Raw genomic sequence first — 22,323 nt, forward strand, 5'->3', positions numbered from 1 at the left:
ATAGGCATCAGTGGATGCCAAATACTGCAGTGATAGTAATGTTGTTCATGACATATTTTGCATGGCCAGCATAGTGGTGCACTGTCAACTCGCAGCAAGGAGTGTGCTGAGTCTGTGCAGAGTTTGCATGTTCTCCTTGTGCCTGGCATGCTAGGTTAATCGATTATTCTGCTTTGGCAGTTAGATTGACTGGTTGTTTTCTATGGTTGCACCCCACCATTAGCTTAATAACACCCAAGATAGGCTCCAGTCCTCCTGCAATGGGTGGCATTTTATGCATTTCTTGCACTAAATACAAATTAATATATGGTATTTATAGCATCTCTGGAAAATGTCTAATCACCAATTGGATGTAAAGCACCTTTCTATGGTTTTTAACAGTACTTGCCCACACAACAAAAGTGTGATACACTCTGACTATTTAATGAGGATGAACATGTAAATAAGCAAGAATTCATTATTTGAATTATTTTATTAGCAACAGTTTGAATTTACCTACTCCATCTGGTCTTCTTTGTAATATTTTTAAATGCACTTAATTATATGCTATTTTTGATTGTTTTGTTTATTGTATCTTATTTGTTTTTATTTTTTCATTTCTATTCTTATTCTACTCTTTAATCAGTCCTGAATAAACCAGCTTGGTGCTTCATTTTGCAATGTGCTTTCTAAATAAAGTTTTCGCTGTTTCAACTGATGGCCCCGCCCTGTGGTTTCAACCATCCACGTGTTGCTTCTGAGTGCTTGTGCTCTCTTCTCAAGTTTCACATCCGTCAGTGAATTAACCTCATTACTTGTATATTATGTATTCACTTTCATAGAGGTTTCTAACCTACCTGTAGCCATAGAAACAGTCTGGGACAGAAACAAACTTTATCAGTAACTAACACTCAAGATAAGTAAGATAATCCACTCCAGCCCCTGGAGTTAATAACCTGTTACTGACATTTGCACACTTTACACACACTTTCCTAGTGCAAACAAACTCTCTAATGGATTATCATTGACTATAAATCCGTACTCAGATTACCTTTAATAAAATGACATATTTGCACAGGATTCTGACTATAATAATAACTAACTGATAGATACCAATAATAATAATAAAATAAATAATAATAAAAAACAAAATATTGACTTGTTTGCACAAAATAAAACATTACCTTCTGACTTTAGGTTAAGGAACACCCCCCCCCCCCAAAAAAAAAAAGTAATAGTGATAATAATATATTTTCACAAATATATTTGAAAACAAGGAAAGATGGAAGGAAAGGAAATCTTATACAATATATAATCATTGAGACAATAATTTATTATCGCAGAGGCCCCTTTTGCATTTACAGTTTTCAGCCTCAATGGGATCTGCACACTTACGGGCGATCAAGAAGCAACTCCAAATTCCAGGTCTTTGCATAGACTTTCTGTGGATTTTAAGTTTGGGTTTTGCCTGCGGCACTGAAAGACAGTCGGAGACTTGTTCCAAAGCCACTCTGGTATTGTTTGGGTTTTATGGTGCCTCTTCAGGACTGATATTCTTTCCTTTTCTTTTGTCCTTGAAGAGTCCATTAAATTCATTAAATTGTCAAACTCCAGGCAGGCTTTTGTCTGCTGTTATATTGTGGCTTTACACCAGCTTTACTCTACTGAAGTTCTTGTGATCAGCCCTGATACCTTCTCTAGCAATATCAAATCATTTGCCAAGTATCTGATCAGTATTTGAACTTCAATCTCACATTTCAACAATCTCACTGTTTTTCATCTAAGAAAGGATGCGAAAATCAAACATTTACTATCACCCAGTAATTTGAAACTTTTACTACCGTATTTATGGGACCATAAGGCCCACAGTTATAGTGGGCCTTAACGCGCACTGTCGACAAACGGGTCTGTGTTCATACATGAGGCGCACTGCATTATAAAGTGCATTAAACAAAACAAAACAGTCAGATAAGTCAAACTTTACTCAACTCATTCCTCTTGCTTCCTCCACTTCCGTACAATTAAACATACTGTTGAATTATCTGGTAGGTGCTCTAACACTGGAACAACAGTATATGTTATTCCAGTGTTTTTCTAATTTTTGCTATGTAACTTTGCACTGTCCAACTTTCTGCTGTAACAAATTTCCCACGTGTGAGAGTAATAAAGGTTATCTTATCTTACATTAATGATTAACCTCATATTGTGGCTGGATTATCTCAGTTGTTCTCCCCTACTGAAGTTTGGTCCGTTTACAGCAATTTTCCATCCGATTGATCCGATTCCGATCCATCCATCCGTCCAAAAAAAACCAAAAAAAACAAACCATTGGGAACTTTTATCAAGTGGAAAAAGATTAGCGTTCATTCTCCAGGTTTACTGTGTTATGCTTTGGTATGCTAACATAGCGGTGTCGCTAGCGATCACTAGCACAGCATTATATACCATCTAGCCCAACTTCAGTAATCCTACAAACGTCACTATTGTGTAGTTTTCTCTCTACATTCATGTTGGAAATCATAGCAGAGCTGTACATTTTATTTTTTTTCCAGAAATCTCTCAGTCAGAACATGACATAGCATGTTTAGGTAACTAGCGAAAACAGCGAGCTAAATATCTGCTAACTTTCTGCTAACTTCTAACTCTGTTTAATTTAATAAATTCTGTTTTCATGTATGCCTGGATGTTAAACTTAATTGTTACACATGGTAAAGCAGCAACGCAGATCATTTTTATTAAAGATGAAATAATTTAGAAAGTTTTTAACTCTCAGTGATGCTGCAGTTTTCGTTTGACTTTGGGACCTGAAGCGGACGGAGTTTTGGGCCCACTGTGTTATGCTGACATTTCTGTGTCGCAAGCGATCACTAGCACAGACTTTTCCCCCCTTTCCATCCCTCAGTCTTATCTGCTATGGTTGTAATAATCCAAAATAAAAAATATTAAGGCTCTAATAAAATATGACTAGGTGACTCAAGTAGACAATTACAGCAAATGCCATAATGCTCCATTTGTTAAAATTGCTACACTGCACGACAGGACAGGTCCCCCACTCCCAAAACGAAACAAAAAAGAACAAACTACTCAGCACTTAAACATCAGATTTTTTGCTATACTTCACTGGCTTCCAGTGAATTCAAATTTCACTAAAAAAAGGCTCTTGTTGAGACTTTTTTTAAGCAGTCGGCCTCTTCAATCATCTGATCGGAATCTTTCAACCGCTCCACAATCTTATTTTAAAACCAAAGGCAACCGGTCCTTTGTGGTTGTAGCACCTGACCATTAGAACAGCCTTCCTCAGCCAATCAGTGTTTTTTTTTTCTTTTAATTACTGCTGAAAAATCATTTTTTAAGATTAGCTATAAACTTTCACCCTTTATTTTTGACTGTAGTGCTTCATATTTTTATATGTACACTTCTCTAATGTTTTTTTCACACAACCGTAAAACACTCTCGTCTGTATGGTTTAAAATTTGCTATAGCAATATGATTATTATTAGAGGAAATCTGCATTAGATGTGGTACTACCAAGATAGTCATCAACCCTGTCACTGCAGGGGGTTCAGACTGACCAAAGGGTTCTTGGTCATGTCCCCAGTTGAAGCCTTTTTTGCTCAGATTTCAAACTCCTTCCATTAGACCATTATTGAGGCCACTGTACTCCTGGGAACACTCCAAGCTTGAGAAATTGTTTTATACCCCAGCCTGGGTCTGTGTCTCACTGCAATTTTATTTCACAGGTCTACAGAGAGTTACTTGGACTTGGTAGCTTGGTTTTAGTCTTGACATGAAACAATACACAGGAATGTGCCTTTTTAAAACTATGTCCAATCAGAGCAATTTGCCATAAGAGCAGTCTAATCAAATTCTAGGCACATATTTTTTTGCTATAGTTAAAGCAGACATGATGCACCTGGCAACAATCTGTTGAGTCCCGCTCGAATAACGTGTACAAAATTTGCTGAATGCTTTCAAATTTTTCAAGAAGCAATTAGTCCAGTGCGACGAGCTAACGTCTCCGTACATTTGTCTACGTATCCATCAAGAAAACACACCTTAACATGTACTGTGCTGGAAAGCTGGCGCAGCAGCAGGAAACTGCATCCAGACTTCATGCAGAGGTTCAAGAAAACACTGAAGCACAACGTGAGTTATTGTATCAAAACTTTATTCTCAAATAATGTCATCAAAATAGCTGATAGATAAACTGTATGTCTCTTTAGCAGGTTGTGAGGCTGCATTCACTTACTGTTATTTAAACCTTCATAACATCCCATTGTGTTTCTCCTTCATGATCTCCAAGGAGGATAGAAAATTCCATTTTTAAGGTACATGTATATTCCAGGAACCTCCAAAAACTGTTGTCAATTTGATAATGAAGCTAGCGCCTAAATTTGCAACATGTTCACGTTCCACTCTAAAACCAGTGTTTAACCAAGCAGTACCAAATCTCTTCTCATTTAGACAGAAATGAGGTCAGATTTTAGTCTGTAAAGGGGTCAAGTCCAAAATCCAGAATCTTTTTGTGCCTGTGAATGTCATCCCACACAGTCGCACAGGGCTGCTGTTACACAAGAACACTGTCTTTTACGAAGCTTCATTTCAAACCACCGGTACCTACCCTTAATAATATTATGACACGTAACATCTGGTGTTTATTTAGTGTGTTCATGTGTCTGAGATCCATTTTTTTAAAAGTGTAAACAATATTTTAATGAGAAGAGTCACCAATTTTTAGGACAGCTGCCACATAAGAAGCCATACAAAACTATTGAATGTGTCACTGCATCGTGTACCATATCTCTGTGAATGCTTTCAAAGCTTTAATGTTCAGAAGAACGACATAAGCTGCAAAAGTGTTTTACACAGTCAGTAACATTGTCTGAAGGTGTGACTCTCATCATACGTGTCCCTTCAGCACAAGTACAATCAACACCGGGTTTCTGTTCCTGTGTAAAAGCAGCCATGATGGACAAACGAGATCTGACATTTTTATATTTTTCATCTTTTAAAGTCAGTTTGAACCATAGATTTTTTTTACATGGTGTGTAACAGTAAAAACATTGACTGTAATGAACAAGATTTTTTTGTACCTACTTCATTAATCATAAAAAGTACAGCATGTTTAATAATTTGTTTCTTCTTTTCTTTTTTTACAAATTCTTCATAAAAAATAGATTTCTGTACAAAAATGTTTTTTTTTCTTTTGCACCTACTTCAAGTTCAGCAGCACATGATGATGGTGAGACGACAGAGATGAAAATGTAGATATTATGAGGCATAAAATAAAAACATTTACAATGAATGCAACTTCCTGTTAAGGACCTGCCGATTCTCGGCTTATTCCTGCCTTTCGGGAGAAGAAAAAATAAACTCTTTATTTCAGTATTTATGAGCAACAGCAATGCTTTATGTTAATATGTGTTGCTGAGAATGCATCTTTTTTGTGTAATGTGTAAAGATAGCATATGTGAGGCTCACACAGCCATGAGCTGGCAATGCCATAATTATCCTTTTGGTTAAATAGTGGAAATAATGTAATATTCAATCCAGAGCAGGTAGTAGATTTTAGCTCTAACATCAGCACACAGCATGAGAAGTTTGTCCTCACCAAACTGTTGAGAAAAAGATGCAAAACAAATATAAACTATACTTAATATTTAGTTTGATTAGCATAAAAAGTGAAACAAAAACAAGCCAGATATTTAGACTATATGTGTGTAAGTAAGACTAATATTGTTTGAGAAAAGAGATACACAACAAGGTCAGATTTCCATCTGGCAATGAATTTCCAGCAGTGATTTTTTTCCCTCCTCCCAAAGCTCATTGTGGCTTTGAGTCCCTTGTTTCATCAAGGACTGCCGACAATACCGATCTAGAAAAAGTGACGGACAAATCAAACCTCTCCCCAAGCTGCGAGAAGTCCTAACTGAAGAAGTAAAAATAACCTTGGCATTTTAAAATGTAGTCTGTAGTTCCTTTCTTAAATCTTGCGGCCAGCTGTCGCTGCTTTAAACAGCGAAGACTGCTGCCAAATTAAGGACAAACTTTAAAACGTCCTGACTAATTCTGCTAAAAAAAAGAAAAAAAAAAGGCCTCAAGTGAAGAGGACATCGTCCAGATTTTCAAGGCATCTTGTGGCACTTCTCTGTCACGTTCAGCTGAATTTCGTTTTGCTCATTTTAAAAAGGTTGAGTGATAGAGAATAGTAGCACTGCTGTTAATCCGTTTTTAAAGTCACTGTAAGCTGCCATGTGCACAGCTAAGGCTGCTTTTCTCCCCAGTGCCTTCCTTTGGCAGGGCACTGGGGAGAAAATTAGTCTTAGCTATACCAGACAAGGATTGTTGTAAGGTTTGGCTCTATCAGTTTCTGATACAGTAAATCACTGCACATGGCTTATAAATATTACCATGTAGATAAGCATTGTTGTCATGTATGCTCTTAACCAATAATGTGGTTAAGATTATGAGTTATTTTTTTTAAAGAGAATCATGGGAGGTGTCTTTTTATCTCCAGATCTCTCTTCTTCACTTTCTACAGAACCTATTTTTACCACAATGTTGAGGACTTTTTATTGAAATAGATGCTTTTATAAGGGGCGATCGTGGCTCAAGAGTTGGGAGTTCGCCTTGTAATTGGAAGGTTGCCGGTTCGAGCCCCAGCTTGGACAGTCTCGGTCATTGTGTCCTTGGGCAAGACACTTCACCCGTTGCCTACTGGTGGTGGTCAGAGGGCCCGGTGGCGCCAGTGCCGGCAGCCTCGCCTCTGTCAGTGCACCCCAGGGTGGCTGTGGCTACAATGTAGCTTGCCATCACCAGTGTGTGAATGAATGGGTAGATGACAGGTTGTGTAAAGCGCTTTGGGGTCCTTAGGGACTAGAAAAGCGCTATACAAATACAGGCTATTTATAAAATATTTATTGTGCTTGGCTGTAAAATAGTACTTCAACACTGTCTGCACCACTACTGTGACATTGTTAATGTAAATTTATCTTTGTGTGAATATACGCTTACTCTCAGTGTATGAATGCAAGGAGTGAAAACACTTACTGAAAGAAACAGCTGATGATGGCATATGTAACTATGAAGCTGACTGTTGGAGAAACCTTGAAGGGTCAGCAGAGGTCAGACACGCATGTGAGGCCCCAGAAACATTATAACTTGAGAATCCTGCTGCAGTTTTGATATGTGCAGTTTGCGTTTGGCTGAACTTCTGTGGGGACAGTAAGGTTCCGCTGTGACCAAAACACCAGAATAGAGACAACGCAGAGTCTGAATTTTCTCTTTCGGGCACACAAGGAGATCAAATCTCTGCCATTAATTGTTAAAAACGAGACCTTTTATTATGCCGGTGGAAACCTTGGAGCTGCTAATTCTCAGGCTCTATTATGCACTCTTGACTCCATAGGAACTCTCAACTGAATTAATTAAATCAATTAAAACAGAGTCACGGGGTGCACTCTAACAGTAAAAAAAGAGAGTGGAGGCTCACGAGGTGTGAACAGATGCTCTATTTTTGTTTACAGAAGTCTTGTTTATTCCTGTGAAGAGACTTTAGATATGCATCTTCTGACTTGTGGTTATTGCTATTACTTTAGCCACTACACTCGTCTGTGTATTTTGTCTGCATCGCATTGGTGCTATTTTTGGCTGTCTGACCATGACCCTGATACCGAAGCTATAAATGACAGGCTGACAATGAGGTATAATTCCTCCATACATAATGATTATTGTTCCAGCTCACTTTTCCAGCATTTAGGGTTGTGTGTACAGACACATTCAATTACTGGAGCTGAAAATCTAAACACCCCCCCTTCCTCCCCATTTGCTGTTAATTTATTCTTCCTTATCTCATAACAGGTGGCTGTGACAACCTCCTCATGCTGAACGCTTTTTTAAATCCCTGTATTTAGCTTATAGTGAAAATCTACACATTTGAGTTAAATTAACCTTTGCCAGACTCACTATAACATGGTTTTTAGGGTATTATTATCATTATCTACTCACCATTTCATACTGTGTGAATGAATGAATAGGTGTAGATGAACACATACATACCATGGACATGGGAAACATGAATAAAATGAAATTTTGGACAATTAAAAAAAAAATTGCGTAAGGTTAAAGCAAATTCTTGACGTATAAAAACAATGACTCAATGTTGTGCATGGAGTGTGGAACAGGAAACAGACCTAAAGACAACGACAGACGATAAAAGCAGTTAACATCTGTGATTTAAACCAAGTGCAGCATCTTTCGAAAAATAAAAATATTTTGAGAGGACACTGCGAGAAATAACAAGCTTGGTAAGCGACTTGAAACTATCGGACCTTTTTTGAATCCTGAAAACCGATTGATGCTAGAACAGCGTTTTGATTTAAAATAGCAGGAAATTAAGCCGACTGGGGTCGCACTCACTAAGCTTGTATATTTGTTGCAGTGAGGTTCCAGCATTGATAAGCAGGACGTAACTAACTCTCTGCACACGAGGTATTTCTCAAACAATGGAGGGGCTCAGGGGACGATAACTATCGACAACAATAATTGTGCATGTTGTCTTCATGCTGTATCTTTTTGTCCTCTGTGGTAAATTACCAATTCTCAACGCAAATAGGTTGTGCGCTCTTTAAAAAGGTGTGTTCAAACAAGATAATGTGCATCAGATATTTGATGTGTCGAAACAATGCATGACAATGTGTGTCGAAAGAGCGTTTTTAAAGAGCGTTACAGAAACAGTCACTTGTTATTCCTGAAAGCTCACACAATCAACGGCTACAACTGTAGCAGTAGAATCCTCTGAATTCGATATACTATATATCTAACACTGTAAATATTCGAGCAACACAAAGTTCACGTACAAAAACTGCTTCAAAGTCTGGTGATGTAGCACTGAATACTTCTGTATCACTGGCCAGATGGCAGCAGGATAAAGAGGCAGTGACTGGGGTGGGTATTGCCTTCTGGTCTCCTTTGAGTTCTGCACAAACGCCTCCCCAATATCACTGATTATTGGTAAAATGACTACCGGTGATGCTCTCCTGCTACAGAGCCTTCTGGTCTTGGGCCATGTGCATTCCATATCAGTAACGTGGCACCAATGTTTCACTGGGACCAAACTGCACATTATAAAATCGTTTTGAAAGATTGTATTTAAAGTGTTAGATATTACTAACAATTTTCAGTATGAGCTTTCAGAAACAGCAACGTTTCTAAATGGCAGGACAACATTTCCTTTCCTGCTTGGAGGTCTACAGGTAAACTATTCTCAACTTTCTGGTTGGCTAGCGTGTTGTCATGGCAACAAAATAAACAACAGTATAGCATGTGGTCACACCTTCTGCTTACAGGGAGTGTGAAATATAAATGTGTATATACAAACACTCTGTAACCCTGTATTTAATCATTTTTGTCATCTTTTTAAAGATAGAAGTTTTTGAATAAAATGCTATTTTTTAATTACTCATTTTCCAAACCCATTTCAGACCCAAAAATTATTCATTTTTTTTCATAACCCAGTCAGAAAAACACACTAGTGCAAAATTTGTGCGGTTTATATAAAGTTTATATTTTGGGGTCCCCGGCAGCAGTGGTTTGGGAAGTCCCATGGGGCCACTGGGGTTTTGAACATACGAGTCTGTTCATCAATATCTTCACTGAAGAAAAATGCCAGAAGAGACAATAAGAGGCTATTTGCCTCTGCTTCCACAGCAACATGTCCTCCTTCCAGCACGACTGACAGAGGTGTCTATCTGTCCTTTTGTTTGCGTCTGTCAGTCAAAGAATCTGTCAATCAGTTCATCTATTTCTGATTTTGTGGCTGGAGAGTATATAAAATCAGTCATTTCCTGACTGATAGTCCCGATCAGAGCTATGAGAAGACAATTCATTTCCTGGATTTGGCTACAGCTGATTGCAGCAGTCGACGATCCTGACAGCTTATTGCCTCCAGGCTTCCACTTGTTCAGCCACCAAGCACAGAATCCTGGCTAGTTTAAGAACGAGAATCAGTTGTCTGACTCCTTGATTGTATTAGACAGGCCTCTGGAAACCAGTCCACTGCGTACACCAACCGGGCAACTCAAATGTCTGGTTTTCTGGTTTATCTCAGCTTGCCTAATGCTACTGTGGAATATTGTATTAAGTTGACTGCATGTATTTTGTACCTTTATATAATCATATTTGAAAATGTTCAATTGACATCTAAAATAAGTCCACAGGTTCTGATACTGAACTTTGTTTGAACAAGCCTGATTTGGTATGTTTTAGCCTAATAAGTTGCTATCTACTGTTTGTAGACATTATTAGAAAAGGCGAAATAAGGTAAAGACAATTACAGAAACCCATAATTAACTGACAACTAAACTTTACTAACTCTGTGATTGTCCTGCTATATTGAACCCAACTCGTTCAGATCTCCAAATAGGCTAAAACATCGTCAAAACTTCACTGCAGCTTCTACTTGACCCTGGCTTGATTAGCACTCGTCCATCACAATTAACACTAATTTCATTCCAGTGTCCAGGACTGAATGAGAGTGTTATTATGTCAGTATGTTTTGTCGGTCTTACAGCAGTCTGTGCAATCACTGTTATTTTTTGAATAGACTCTGTTAAAGTGTCATTACATCTCAGGGTATAGTCCTGTCAAGTCCCATATAAAGGAAATCCAGAAAGAGGTATATCTACATATATGAACCATCTAATGTCTGGAGGGTGGATGAGTTTCCCCTGAGGTCTGAACCTCAAATGAGTCAAACCCATTCCTGGCCTGCAGCAGGGGAGTTCGTAAGGGGCACCGGGCTAGATCAGCATGAACAAGTTTAATTGTAGAGGGGATTTCAGAGGCCCATATGACACTGGCCATATAAAACTCTTTCTATAAGAAGGTTGCGAAAAAGCACGTCAGCCAAAACTGGACAAACATGTTCTTTCAGGGAATTTAATTAATTGTATCCTAAATCTGTGTTTTTCCCTAATGTCTGAATTATAGCATTGGATCTCCTGAACGACAGACATTGTGTTACTTGATGACGTCATTGTCTCCTCCCATGCTTATAGGTTCCAACTGATTTCTCCCTTTTTCCTCTTTCAGACTACAGGGGGGTATTATCCTTGTTCAGGTAGGAAGTGGAGTAGAGCTGCATCACTGTGCAGATGATGCTGTACGAGGACCAGCGTGCTACACAGCGACTGCTCATGGTGACGAGTCCAAATCCTAAGTTAGTCCTTTTGTTTTTGTTTGGTTAAACCACACTGCAGACTACAGCAATGGATGCTGGACTGAACCACTGTATGGGCAGTGGCATGATAGCTGGACTATACCACAGTGCAGACGGTATTGAGTGTGGTATCAAATCGAACTGCCTTAGCCTCAGTGGGTTTCATGTTGGTGTCATACATTGGATTTTCAAATGATGCCTGACCATTGGAGCTCTCATGGCCAACATAGCCATTGAACTGGACCTTTGGACGTGTCCTAAAAGAGAAAAGAAAAATGCCATTGCATGAGTTACACAGAGCTACTTTTTTAAACTTTATTAAATGGTCAGGAACAAAAAATACACTACAACCGAAAGTGGACGGGAACTGAAACACAAATGGGAAAGTAAACTATGCAGTAAAACAGCACAACAGTCATATTTTCAATCCAGGAAGAATTTACACAGGCCTGTGAAACTTTACCTAAGAAAACGTTTTTGCACACAGACTGTCCAACATTTAGAACAAAAAACAATCAAACCAGCCATCAGTTATTGAGCCTCAAGGTTTAGTGACTGATACACTACACTCAGTAGTAGTAGTACTGAATTGAACCAGAGCCAAAAATGCTAGAGAATCAGGTGGCTCTGCTTGTGCTGGATTTCATACTGTACACAAACTGGTACACAATGGGAGTGCTCTCTGTCACTTGCCCTTTTGAACACACATTTAAAATATTCTCTGAAAGCACTCGTTAATATTTATCTCACATTTAAGCTTAGATTTTAGTTTTTATATACAAATATTTGCAATTCTATTAAAAAAACACATTTTTAGCATTTATGTTCAGAAACATTCATCAGCAACAACTCTGTCACTGTTTGTCTTCTGGCTCAACCTGAACAAACTCTTATATTTGTTGAAAACAAATATATACATTGATGTTTTACAGAAAGGTACATAGAAGCCCTGAGCGAATTTAAAATGCATGAATATAGCAGGAAGTAAATAAATTATGTTCCATTATGGCTGCTCCCCCTGGTGGAAACATGAGATATAATTTTTTTTCCCTACATACTACTTAAGGGCGTTACCACTTGTGGCTGCACTGACTACATTGCTCGCAGGGGATCTCATTATGGCCACATACCAGCAGGGGACCAGCCAAGGATCGGACAAAGATCCACCATGCTCCTTTCACGGACTTGCGCGCTATTTAAGTGTCTGTGGTATGTTTCTGAATGCATTTTATATTTGAATTTTGAAAGAAACACTTTGTGCAAAGTAGCAGCTCTTCTCTGAAGTCAAGGTGAGAACGCTTAGCTTTTCTTGGGAGCGAAAAGTTAGCTGTTAAAAAAAAAGACTATTGCTGTATTAATTCAGTTTTATGCCCTATTGAGGATTTTAACTTCAAAAAACCCCAAAAAGAAAACAATTAATGGACAGCAGAATGGCCGAGTTTCACTACTTAAGAGAAAGTCATCTAAGTGTAATGGTTAAGAATTAACTTTTTATTTACCATATTTATTTTTGCCAAATATAGCTGTAAAATGAAATTTAAAAGAAAAAAGAAATGACTTCTCTCTGTCATGTCAGCTGGCTTGTTATGCATGTTGGTCTGAAACTTTACCCTTAAGGTTAAAGGAGCAAACTTTGTAATAGGAATTTTCTTGTAAAAATCTACAAATTGCAGTGAAAATTTACAGCAGGAATGAGAGCATGTACCATAACACTCTGGTTTGAGTAGTTTGGCCGCCCAGTGCCCATCCACTGCTCTTTTATGAGCATATCAGCATGCAAACTGCCATCATCCAATAGCACCGGTTCAAAAATATGCAAATTTATTATTACTCAGCCTGCTTGATTTTTTTTTTTTAAAAGAAAGTTACTGCAGGGGTTCAAACGGATATACTATATGACAACCTCCCTCTAATTTGACTGTTTGTCGCCGATTAAATTTTTGGATAATCAGGTCCTATAATCCAGTTAGATGTAATCACTTACTCCCAGACCCTGTGGAACTATTAGCAGGGAGGAGCACTGCAGCAAAAACGCTGTTTGACTCTGACCTCATTAAGAGTGTATGTACGTGTGTGTGCGCACGGGTAGAAATCCAACCCTGGGGAACCACTAAGCCTACCCTACATGCTCAACCCATTACTTTACAAAACTGCACACAGTAACACACACTGCAGACCTCCCTGCGTGGCAGTAGCTTAAATCGCTGCACTGGTCATGGCTGTAGGTGCAATAGTTTAATTTTATTGGTAGAATGAAAAATGGCAACCATAATTGCTTTGACAGTATTATAGATACTGTGCAGACATATGGGCCAGAGCAAGAAAACTCTAGTGTCACCCACTCACACCTTAGTTTTAGTGCATAAGCTAGTAGTATAAGCTACTACCATACATTCTCTGTACTGTACATTATCTTCTGTTGGCTTGCCATTATGTCGGCTAGGCATGATGATAGGCTCGCCACGCTAACTTTTCCATCCTGCTACTGTTTTAGTGAGGATTTTTTTTCCATTATAGGTAATAAAAGACAAGCAATTTTAAAAAGCAAACATTTCACGTGCTTTGATCGACCCATTTCTATCAGGTCATATACTGCACTTCTTCTTGATGACATGATGCTGACAGAAGGATGACAATGAGATCAAAGACAAAATAAAATGCCCTTTTTTACAAACTTTAAATGACTGCTGTTTTAACAAAGTAGGGCTGCACTATTTAAAAAAAAAACATTTCTTTGTTTCTTTGGAAGGGAGAAAATAAAGGCTCCCCCAAAATCACCTATAGTGAATAAGGAGAGTCCTGTTATTCCAATAACTTCTGAAGTGAAACTTATTTTGGTTCTAATTGATTTCGTTTTCAATTTATTTCCCTCACTTCAGAGCAACATTTTGGGGTAACCATGCAGCCTTACTAAACAGCACAAAGAAAAGTCTGAAAACTAAAAATAATAGATGAGAAGTTTGACGGAGGATGTGGCGGCGGGCGGAGGTCTGGTTGTTGTTTGAACCAGATGGATGACAGGTGCCAGTCTTACCTGCCGCCAGGCCCCCAGGTATCTTTTGGTCTCTCATTGTCATCTGTGTCAGCAGACAATGTCCTGCATACAACCATCAGCTTTAATATACATCAACCAGCATTGCACATTTCTAACTGGCAATCAGGTTGTATAACAAATATGATGCAATGATAGAGTCACTAGGCTAGAAGACTAATGAGTGCATATTATGCAAAATGTGCTGTTTGTCTGTGCAAATCTGCATGACCCTGTGCACATCCGTTGGCATACGAGCCTTCACCCAATGTTAACTAAAGCATAGCAAAATACATGCAACTATTGTGCAAGCTAAAATAGGTCTAAATAGACTCTACAAGGCTCATTGCATACTAAAAGCTGTAGCACAGAGCTACCATAAATGACAAGCCAACAGATTAATGTGTGTTAGCGTCCATAGTCTAGCTGCAAAAGATGACTTTGTAAAACTTTGACTGACTACGGCAATGTCCTCAAACTGTAAAACCTCACACAAGTCTTAAACAGAAAACATCGAGATGACATTTTACCCTCAGTATAGTCCTGAATTATCTGGCATCTTAAATCACTGTAAGCCTGCTGTGAACTTTCTAGGAACAATAATTAATATCTGAGGTCAATCAGATTTAACCCACGTGGGCTTAGAGTTTAAAAGCTATAATTACATTTTTCAAATGTCTGTAAACCTGTCTGTGCTAAAATGTATCAAACTGCCACCTTCTCAACTCAATTAGGGACAAAGAACGCATAAACGGATTGCTTTCAAAAATGTATAATTAATCTTTTTAGGACTGGTTGTACTTTGTGAGTCTCAAAAGATGCATGGTTAAGTTTTGGTGTCAGCCCATTTAGAATGAGAAGTATGGAGATTGAAGAAAAGCCAGAACACCTGCTTTGTATTCTACTCTGCTGCTCGTCTGTTTTTCCTTGAAGGACTGATGTTGATGATATAGCTTACCTGTGCTTGTAGAGGTAGAAGGCAAATCCGGAGAGGATAAGGGCAAAGAAAGGAACTAAGATGGCTGCTGCCACAGAGCTGCTGTTTGTGTAAGGGTTTGATGGGTCCATCGGCATGGTTACAGGGTCTAGGGACAAAGACACAGATAAACCAACACATGCATAAACCCCTGCACACAAACACCTCCTTGTGCATGGTTAAAAGAAGCTTTCTGCATTGTTAGTTTCTCTCCTATGTCCATTTAGGCTTAAGCGACATTTATTTTATATGATTTCAAGGTTCAAGGTTCTTTATTTGTCACATGCATAGTTATACAAGTATAACACACAGTGAAATGTAGCCTGACACGCTCCTCGACATGTGCAAAAAAAATTGTGTAGAGGAAGAACATATATATATATATATATATATATATATATATATATATATAGTATAAATGTGCAGTAGTAGTAGTAGTAGCAGATTTAACTGATAAAAAGACCTCATTAATATTAAATCTTTTAGTGCTTCCATAATGTTAATACTGATGGTGACATTACAAAAATGCCCACCTTGTCTTGTCAGATAGAACTTGCCAAAATCTTTACTGTGTATATGGCCCTGGTAGACAAACGTCTTCTGGTCCGATTCAGCAGTAACCTGAAAAACAGAAGTACAATTTAATAGGAACTTACAGTACTGTGAAGTATACTGTTAATGTAATATACAGTATACTGCATGCAGCCACAATTTGCATGATCAATTATTTAAAGTGTTGTTTTTATAAATTGCATTAATGTAATAAATTCAATAAACGGTTTCATGTTGGGTATACTTTTGATGTACTACCCTTGACAGTATAATGGTTCGGTATTTAACACTATCTTCTCACAGCAAGAAATTTATGGGTTTGAATCTGGTGGTGAAAATTCTTCTCTATAAATCTTGCCAAAATGGTGACTTGAACACATTTATTTAGATGTAAACCCTTCATGCAATTTTGTTACATAAGCACAATGTCCTGAAAAAAAGTGGTTGCTGCAGATGGCTGTCCCTCCCTTTCTTCCTGTTCAAAGGGAGTTTTTCCTTCCCACTCTCGCCAGCTGCTAGCATAAAGTGAGCTGTTTGGTTCTTGGGATTTTCTCTCTATTACTGCAAGTCTTTTACCTTATAATACAATGGCATGACAAAACTGAATTGAACTGAAGCCTGTTTATTCATAGAGTTCCTCCATGTACTCCAGCTTCCTTCCTCAGTCCGAAGTGTTGCCGGTAGGTTAACTGGCAATTCTAAATTTGCTGTAGGTGTGAATGTGAGAGTGTGTGTCTTTGTTAGCCCTGTGATGGAGTGGCACCTGTCCCGGGTGCTTCTTTGACAGGTGAGACAGGCCGAAGCCCTCCTGCAACCTGAAAATGGGTTGATGGATGAATACCACGTCCTCTACACTGTGCTCCATATTCCGCTCTCTATCAACCCCCTTTGCTCCACTGTTCATCTAGTTCAGAATTTGAGGACTGCTTTATTCCGAGAGCAACAATCAAAATTTCATCTTCTGACTGTAAGATTGTCTTTTTCGGGAATCGGAATCTCACCGAGCCACGTCATCACTTTCTTTCATTTGCATCCAGATTAGCTGTCTGTCTGTGCGTCCATCATTCCTTCCTTCATTCTTTCTGACACTTCTTTCCTTCATGTGTGTCTACAACAATCTTTTACAGTTCCTACACACAGTTACTCAGTTTTTCACTTCTCCTCTCTGTCAACATGTCAAACATGACCAGCTGTCTGTCAAATTTCTCAGCGATACAATATGTAGACCAAAAAAGTCCCAGCTTTGAATATCAATTTTGAGGTTGCATATTTCTTCACATTTGCATCACATAATGAAAAAGTGGGCTTTTTTTTTCATCATTTGTCTGGTTTTCTTAACCAAAGCAGTTGGAAACTAATGTATACAACGTTACGTGTCAAAAAGAAATTTGGGATACATGGAGAAAATGCGGAATAATTATTGAATAACTCAGCTCCAGATTTGTGATCCTGTGGAGAGTTACATGCTGGAACAATATCGTGTTGAGGATATTAACTTCTGGAGTTATACACATGCCTGGGCATCTCATGGTGACAACAAGCCATGTCCAAATTCACTCCCACACTGACTGATTCATTCCTGCCTGTATGACAGACAGGCAGCTGTTTACTGAGCAGTAAAGTGACACCATAATTTTGTGAAGCATTGCACAAAGTCAGTTTCCACAATTATAAATGCAAGGATTTGTTCTGAAATATGCTATAATGGGTGGTACAGGCACTCCTCTTAAAATGCCCAGCTGGGAGTGCTTAAGAGTGCAGCTTTGGTTGCTATGATACGGAATATCCACAAAAAGAAATGTGTTGCCAGTACCTGACTCTAGATGACTGATGCTTACTTGGTGGATTCAGAACAACGAAATCTTTATATCTGTATTATTATATTATATATATCCACATCACAACGCACCTCTTTGACAAGAAGCAAAAAATGCTTGATACGGGAAAAGAAGAGGAAGTTTTCTTACATATCCATCCATGGCCCAGTTGTCATTCTTAAACTTGCTGTAGTAGTGCTCTGTTGGCCCTTTCACCTGGTAGACCTTCAATAGCAGCTGGTTTTCCTCTGCCTTGTAGGTACCTGGATAGAGATAGAGAACAGTTAAATATACAAATAGCTTGGCTAGCACCTTGTTTTTTTTGTTAGCGGTTCGAACGTTAGAAAGCGGTTAGAAATGCAAAGAGAAAGACACAGAGGCAAAGGTGCAACTGGAAATTGAGAAGTGAAAAGACTGACAGAAAAGTTGATAAGCAAACAGGAAGAAGAAGACACTTTGACACTGTTTAATGATCATACTCTATTTTCTTCACCAGGCACATGACACATTACGAAAGGAAAAAGTGACATTTACCCTTCAGCTACAGGTCTCTACTTGGTTAACTACACAACACAAAACTGCTGCTGTTTAATATGACAAGTCCATTTAAGTGAGACATCAGAAATCTAAGATGAAGATACTCGACTGGCTGACAGTTAAATTCCATTTTTTACCAACTAGTAATTTTTTTAACACATAAATCTATGGTTCGTAAAAATTAAACAGAACAGTGTTTAGAAAAATGTGCAATATAAAGGAACGTGCCAGATTTAACATAGATAGCAAGGATGCTTTGCTAATATTGTGCAAAGAAAATCAGATCTTTAATAACCTGCTGTGTATTTGGACCTATAGCAGCGCTGCTTCTGTGATATTTACACTACATTTAATATATGCAAATCTTACCTCACTGACAACAAAGTCAGTGCTATGAGAAAGTTCAGACCTTCACATCGTATAAAATCAAGTAATTTTTTAAAACTTTTTTTTATATTTGATGAGATTTTGTCACTCTGTATTTCTTTATATTTTGCTGGGAAAATGGGTCCAATGTAAACATAATTGGAAATAACAGGCAAAAAAGGGAGACAAAAACTTAAGAGCGTGATAATCACTATTTGGTATGACCACCTTTATTCTTCAACACAGCCAGGAATAGTTCTCCAAGTTTCTTAAAGGACATTCCAAAGGTCTTCTTTGGATGTTGGCTGCCTTTTGTTCCATTCTCTGCAAAGATGATCCCACACTGCTTCAATAGGTCCGGGGTTTGAGGAAGACAATCCATGACTCAGTGTTCCATTGTGGATTTTTTAATGCAAGTATGCGTTTACTATATTGGAAGTGTGAGTGGGATCACTGTTATGATGAAAAATTAAGCTCTTGCCAATCAGTGGTTTTCCAGGCATTACTGCATGGTCGATTCTTGACAGGCATACTTCCACGAAACCATTTCTGATCCACTGAACGGCCGCATGTATCTCTCTGGTCCTGTGTCAGGGTTTTGCTCTATTTTTTTTCCTATTCCTTAAGGACATGACTTTCAAATAATGTTCATCTGCTGTAGACAAAATTATTTGGTCCTTCACTTCCTTCTTTTGTGCTCTGTTTGTCCTGGTTCCTTGTTGTTTTAAGGACATACTGCACACCATGTTGAGATTTGCCAAATTTGTGGCAGCAGCTCTTTGGGAATCACTTTGTTATTGCAAAAATACTATTTTATGCCTGTTGAACTGTGTTACTTTTTGTTATTTTTCACAGATTCAACTAAAGAAAAGAGAACAAATTATGTGCTTTTGCAACAGGTTGCTAGTAACAAAGTGTCTAAAGATGCTATTTAAAATGGACTTTTTGTTTCTGTTATGTGTATATAAAACTGTGGTTTATCCCTTAAGTAAGGTGCCTCCTTTGTGCTTGAATGAATTGTCAGCCAGTCCTAAGTGACTTTAAAATAAATAAATAAATAAACATTCTTCTGGAAATGGTCCGGTGAAAGACCATTTAAAAAAACAAAACACAAGGCCGGGCTCCTTGGAAACAAAATGAAAAGAAATAAGGGGTGGCTCAAGACTATTGCACATCGGCATATTTCAAATATAATTTATGACTTGTAATACTTACATCAGCCTTTGTTTAACTGAAGCAACAAACTGATTCAAGTGTTTCTTGGTTCTGTTTTATGTATAAAACTGCATTAATGTGTTTCACACAGTCTGAAAGTAGAGCACTAGCTCCTCTCTAACAACACTCAAAGCAAATTTATGAACGTGAATAATAAATTTTGCTTTGAGTGCTTCCTTTCTTGTTTTACCTGACAATCTGATGGACACGCCGCTGGCTTCCAGTAATGTGATGTTGACTCGACCACTGGTATCATTGAACCCAGTAACTGTAAAGGCAGTGGCCTGTCTCTTCCCAAGGTACTCATAGAAGCCGCTCCACTCAGAGTTCGGAGAGAAGACATCCACTGGAACTGCAATGAAGTCAAAGGCACAAAACAGGAGGAAATCTAAAGTTTAGCATTTGCTGTTGCTATCAATATCATTAATGTCACACTGTTTTTTGGATATTTTTGTCAGCTATAATCTGCACCCTTTCCCTGTTTAACACTAAATAACATTAAAGGTCACAAACAGGGAAGAAACATTTATTATTATTAGGATTAGTCATAAATATTTGACAAGACAAGACACAGCACTTCTACCTTTTAGTTACTTCATAATTGAACAGGCCAGTGTGAGTTTGTCTGAATCCTACATTTAGAAACAGGACTTCTTTAAAACACAGCAGCTGCAGGATTCATGGAAGATCAAAACTGTCTCCTTCTAAATGCATATATTGATTACAAAATCCTACTTAAAACCCATAAGGCATTAAGTGGTATTTCACCTGAATGTTTTCACTGATTTATTTGCTGCATCTCAGCTGTACTTCACAGCATTTCACTGTCATCCTATAAAATCAAAAAGCTCTGTGGAATGAACACTCACTGCAATCTCAATACCCTCTTTGAGGAATACTTTGTCTCAATCTCGTTTATCAAAGTGCAATTTAATGAACTCTGTTACAAACATGGGTAACACGGTACATTTGTGGTGGAAGTGAACTCTGCATACCACGAATCTTGTTCTTTTGGACATCTGTATCTCCTCTGCCTTTGGGATTGACTTTGACTCCAACTGAAACATTAAAATAAAACACAGAGATAAATGCTGTTTGCTTGACATTTAAAGTTATGCAGAGAGAGCATTTGGTAGATTTGGGAAAATATAAGTATGTGACGGGACTGAGCAAACAGGAAAAGCACATGTTAAAAAAACCCATTATCTAATTGCTTTGCCATGTGCTACTTCAAGACAAGAGACAGAAAACTGCTGGCAGTCCATTTCCTGTCTGGGTATTATTGTCTTGTTGCTATACACTTGTATATCACGACATTCACAGCCATCAGTTCCTCATCTTTGAGAACAGATAGCGCTATGAGTATGTGATAAAAAATATCAACAACAACAACATTCATACGCCTGAGGCTGATTTCCCAGAGCATGGAAATAATATTAGTGTGATAAGCTGTATTTATCTTAAACCATATGGGAATATGACATCCATTCTAGATTTTAGGCAACATATCAGCACATTTTACAAGCAGTGCATTTTCAAGATACAATCTGAATACCTTTGCAGAGCGGTGGTTTTCCTGACCATCTACCATCACTTTTACAGGCTCTGTGCTCTGAGCCCCCAGCCAGATAGAAACCTTCTTGACAGGTGTAGATCAGAGTGTATCCCAAGGTAGGCAGGTCCATAGATCGAACATCTACATTACTGGGGGTCTCTGGCTGTCTGCATGAATGGGCTGAGTGACAGGGAGGGGAAAGAGCAGTTATCATAAACATATCCATGCTTTAGTTTAAAACAAGATAGGAAGTTTTTCTCCACTAAATTACAAATACAACCACCAACACTGACTTTAATTAGCTCAAGTTGGGTTTTTTTACTGATGTGCCGAAGATACAAATGTGATTGTGCACGGAGTTTTTCCTTACCTATACACTCAGGTTGAGTTCCACTCCAGGTCAGGTTTTCTAGGCATGTTCTTGTCGTTGAACCGAGGATGTGGTAGTTTTTGCGGCACTTGAAGGAAATCTTACTGCCAACCTATTTATCATAAAAAGCATGATAAAAAGTCTTCCCCCAGCCTCTAAAACTCCATATAGTAATCACAATAGTCATTCATCTTGAACGTACCGCTAAAACCTTATAGCACATCCATTTTTCTAACTTTTGTTGTGATCATGAAGTTTATCAAACATTTAAACTTCGATTTTTGCTCCTGCATCACGTGCTGTGTCTGTGTTGTTCTACTGGTGTTAGTAGTCCTCCTACTCTTTATAGAGTTGTCAGGGGAAATATGATATGAAGATGATATCCAATTATGCCTTCACAAATTGAAGGATTTGCATGTTTGCTTAAACTCCATTAAGGATTGGACAGCCAATATATTCCATCAACACATTCTTATCTCTTCTCCAGACAGCTTGGTGCAAAGATAAAAGAACCTTAAAAACTTTGAGCGTTAGCTTTTCCCTGGTGTTTACTTTTCACTTGCATATGAAGTCTCTGATTCTTGGTTCAGACCTACAGTACTTAATCTCATTTGAGGATGCATGCATGAAAGTGGTAGAACATTGATGCCATTTGTTCACAAATTATGCTGAATTTTCTTTTATATAACAGATACTTGTAGTGGCCC

At 38.2% G+C, this 22,323-nt stretch overlaps 1 protein-coding gene across 1 annotated transcript in view; it reads right to left on the reverse strand.

Moving 5' to 3' along the window:
• Positions 1-4,129: 4,129 nt before the first annotated feature.
• csmd1b (CUB and Sushi multiple domains 1b) overlaps positions 4,130-22,323 on the reverse strand; it is a 202,792-nt gene continuing 184,598 nt past the window's right edge. The window contains exons 64-71 of the mRNA XM_080301157.1: positions 21,617-21,728; positions 21,247-21,426; positions 20,687-20,749; positions 19,882-20,043; positions 17,724-17,836; positions 15,738-15,825; positions 15,187-15,313; positions 4,130-11,454 (exon numbers count right to left, since the gene is read on the reverse strand). Coding sequence (XP_080157283.1) covers positions 11,295-11,454; positions 15,187-15,313; positions 15,738-15,825; positions 17,724-17,836; positions 19,882-20,043; positions 20,687-20,749; positions 21,247-21,426; positions 21,617-21,728 — 1,005 coding nt within the window. The 3' untranslated portion in view covers positions 4,130-11,294. The remainder of the gene's footprint in view (positions 11,455-15,186; positions 15,314-15,737; positions 15,826-17,723; positions 17,837-19,881; positions 20,044-20,686; positions 20,750-21,246; positions 21,427-21,616; positions 21,729-22,323) is intronic.

The sequence above is a fragment of the Astatotilapia calliptera genome, chromosome 1, assembly GCF_964374335.1.
Source record: "Astatotilapia calliptera chromosome 1, fAstCal68.1, whole genome shotgun sequence".
Lineage (NCBI taxonomy): Eukaryota > Metazoa > Chordata > Actinopteri > Cichliformes > Cichlidae > Astatotilapia > Astatotilapia calliptera.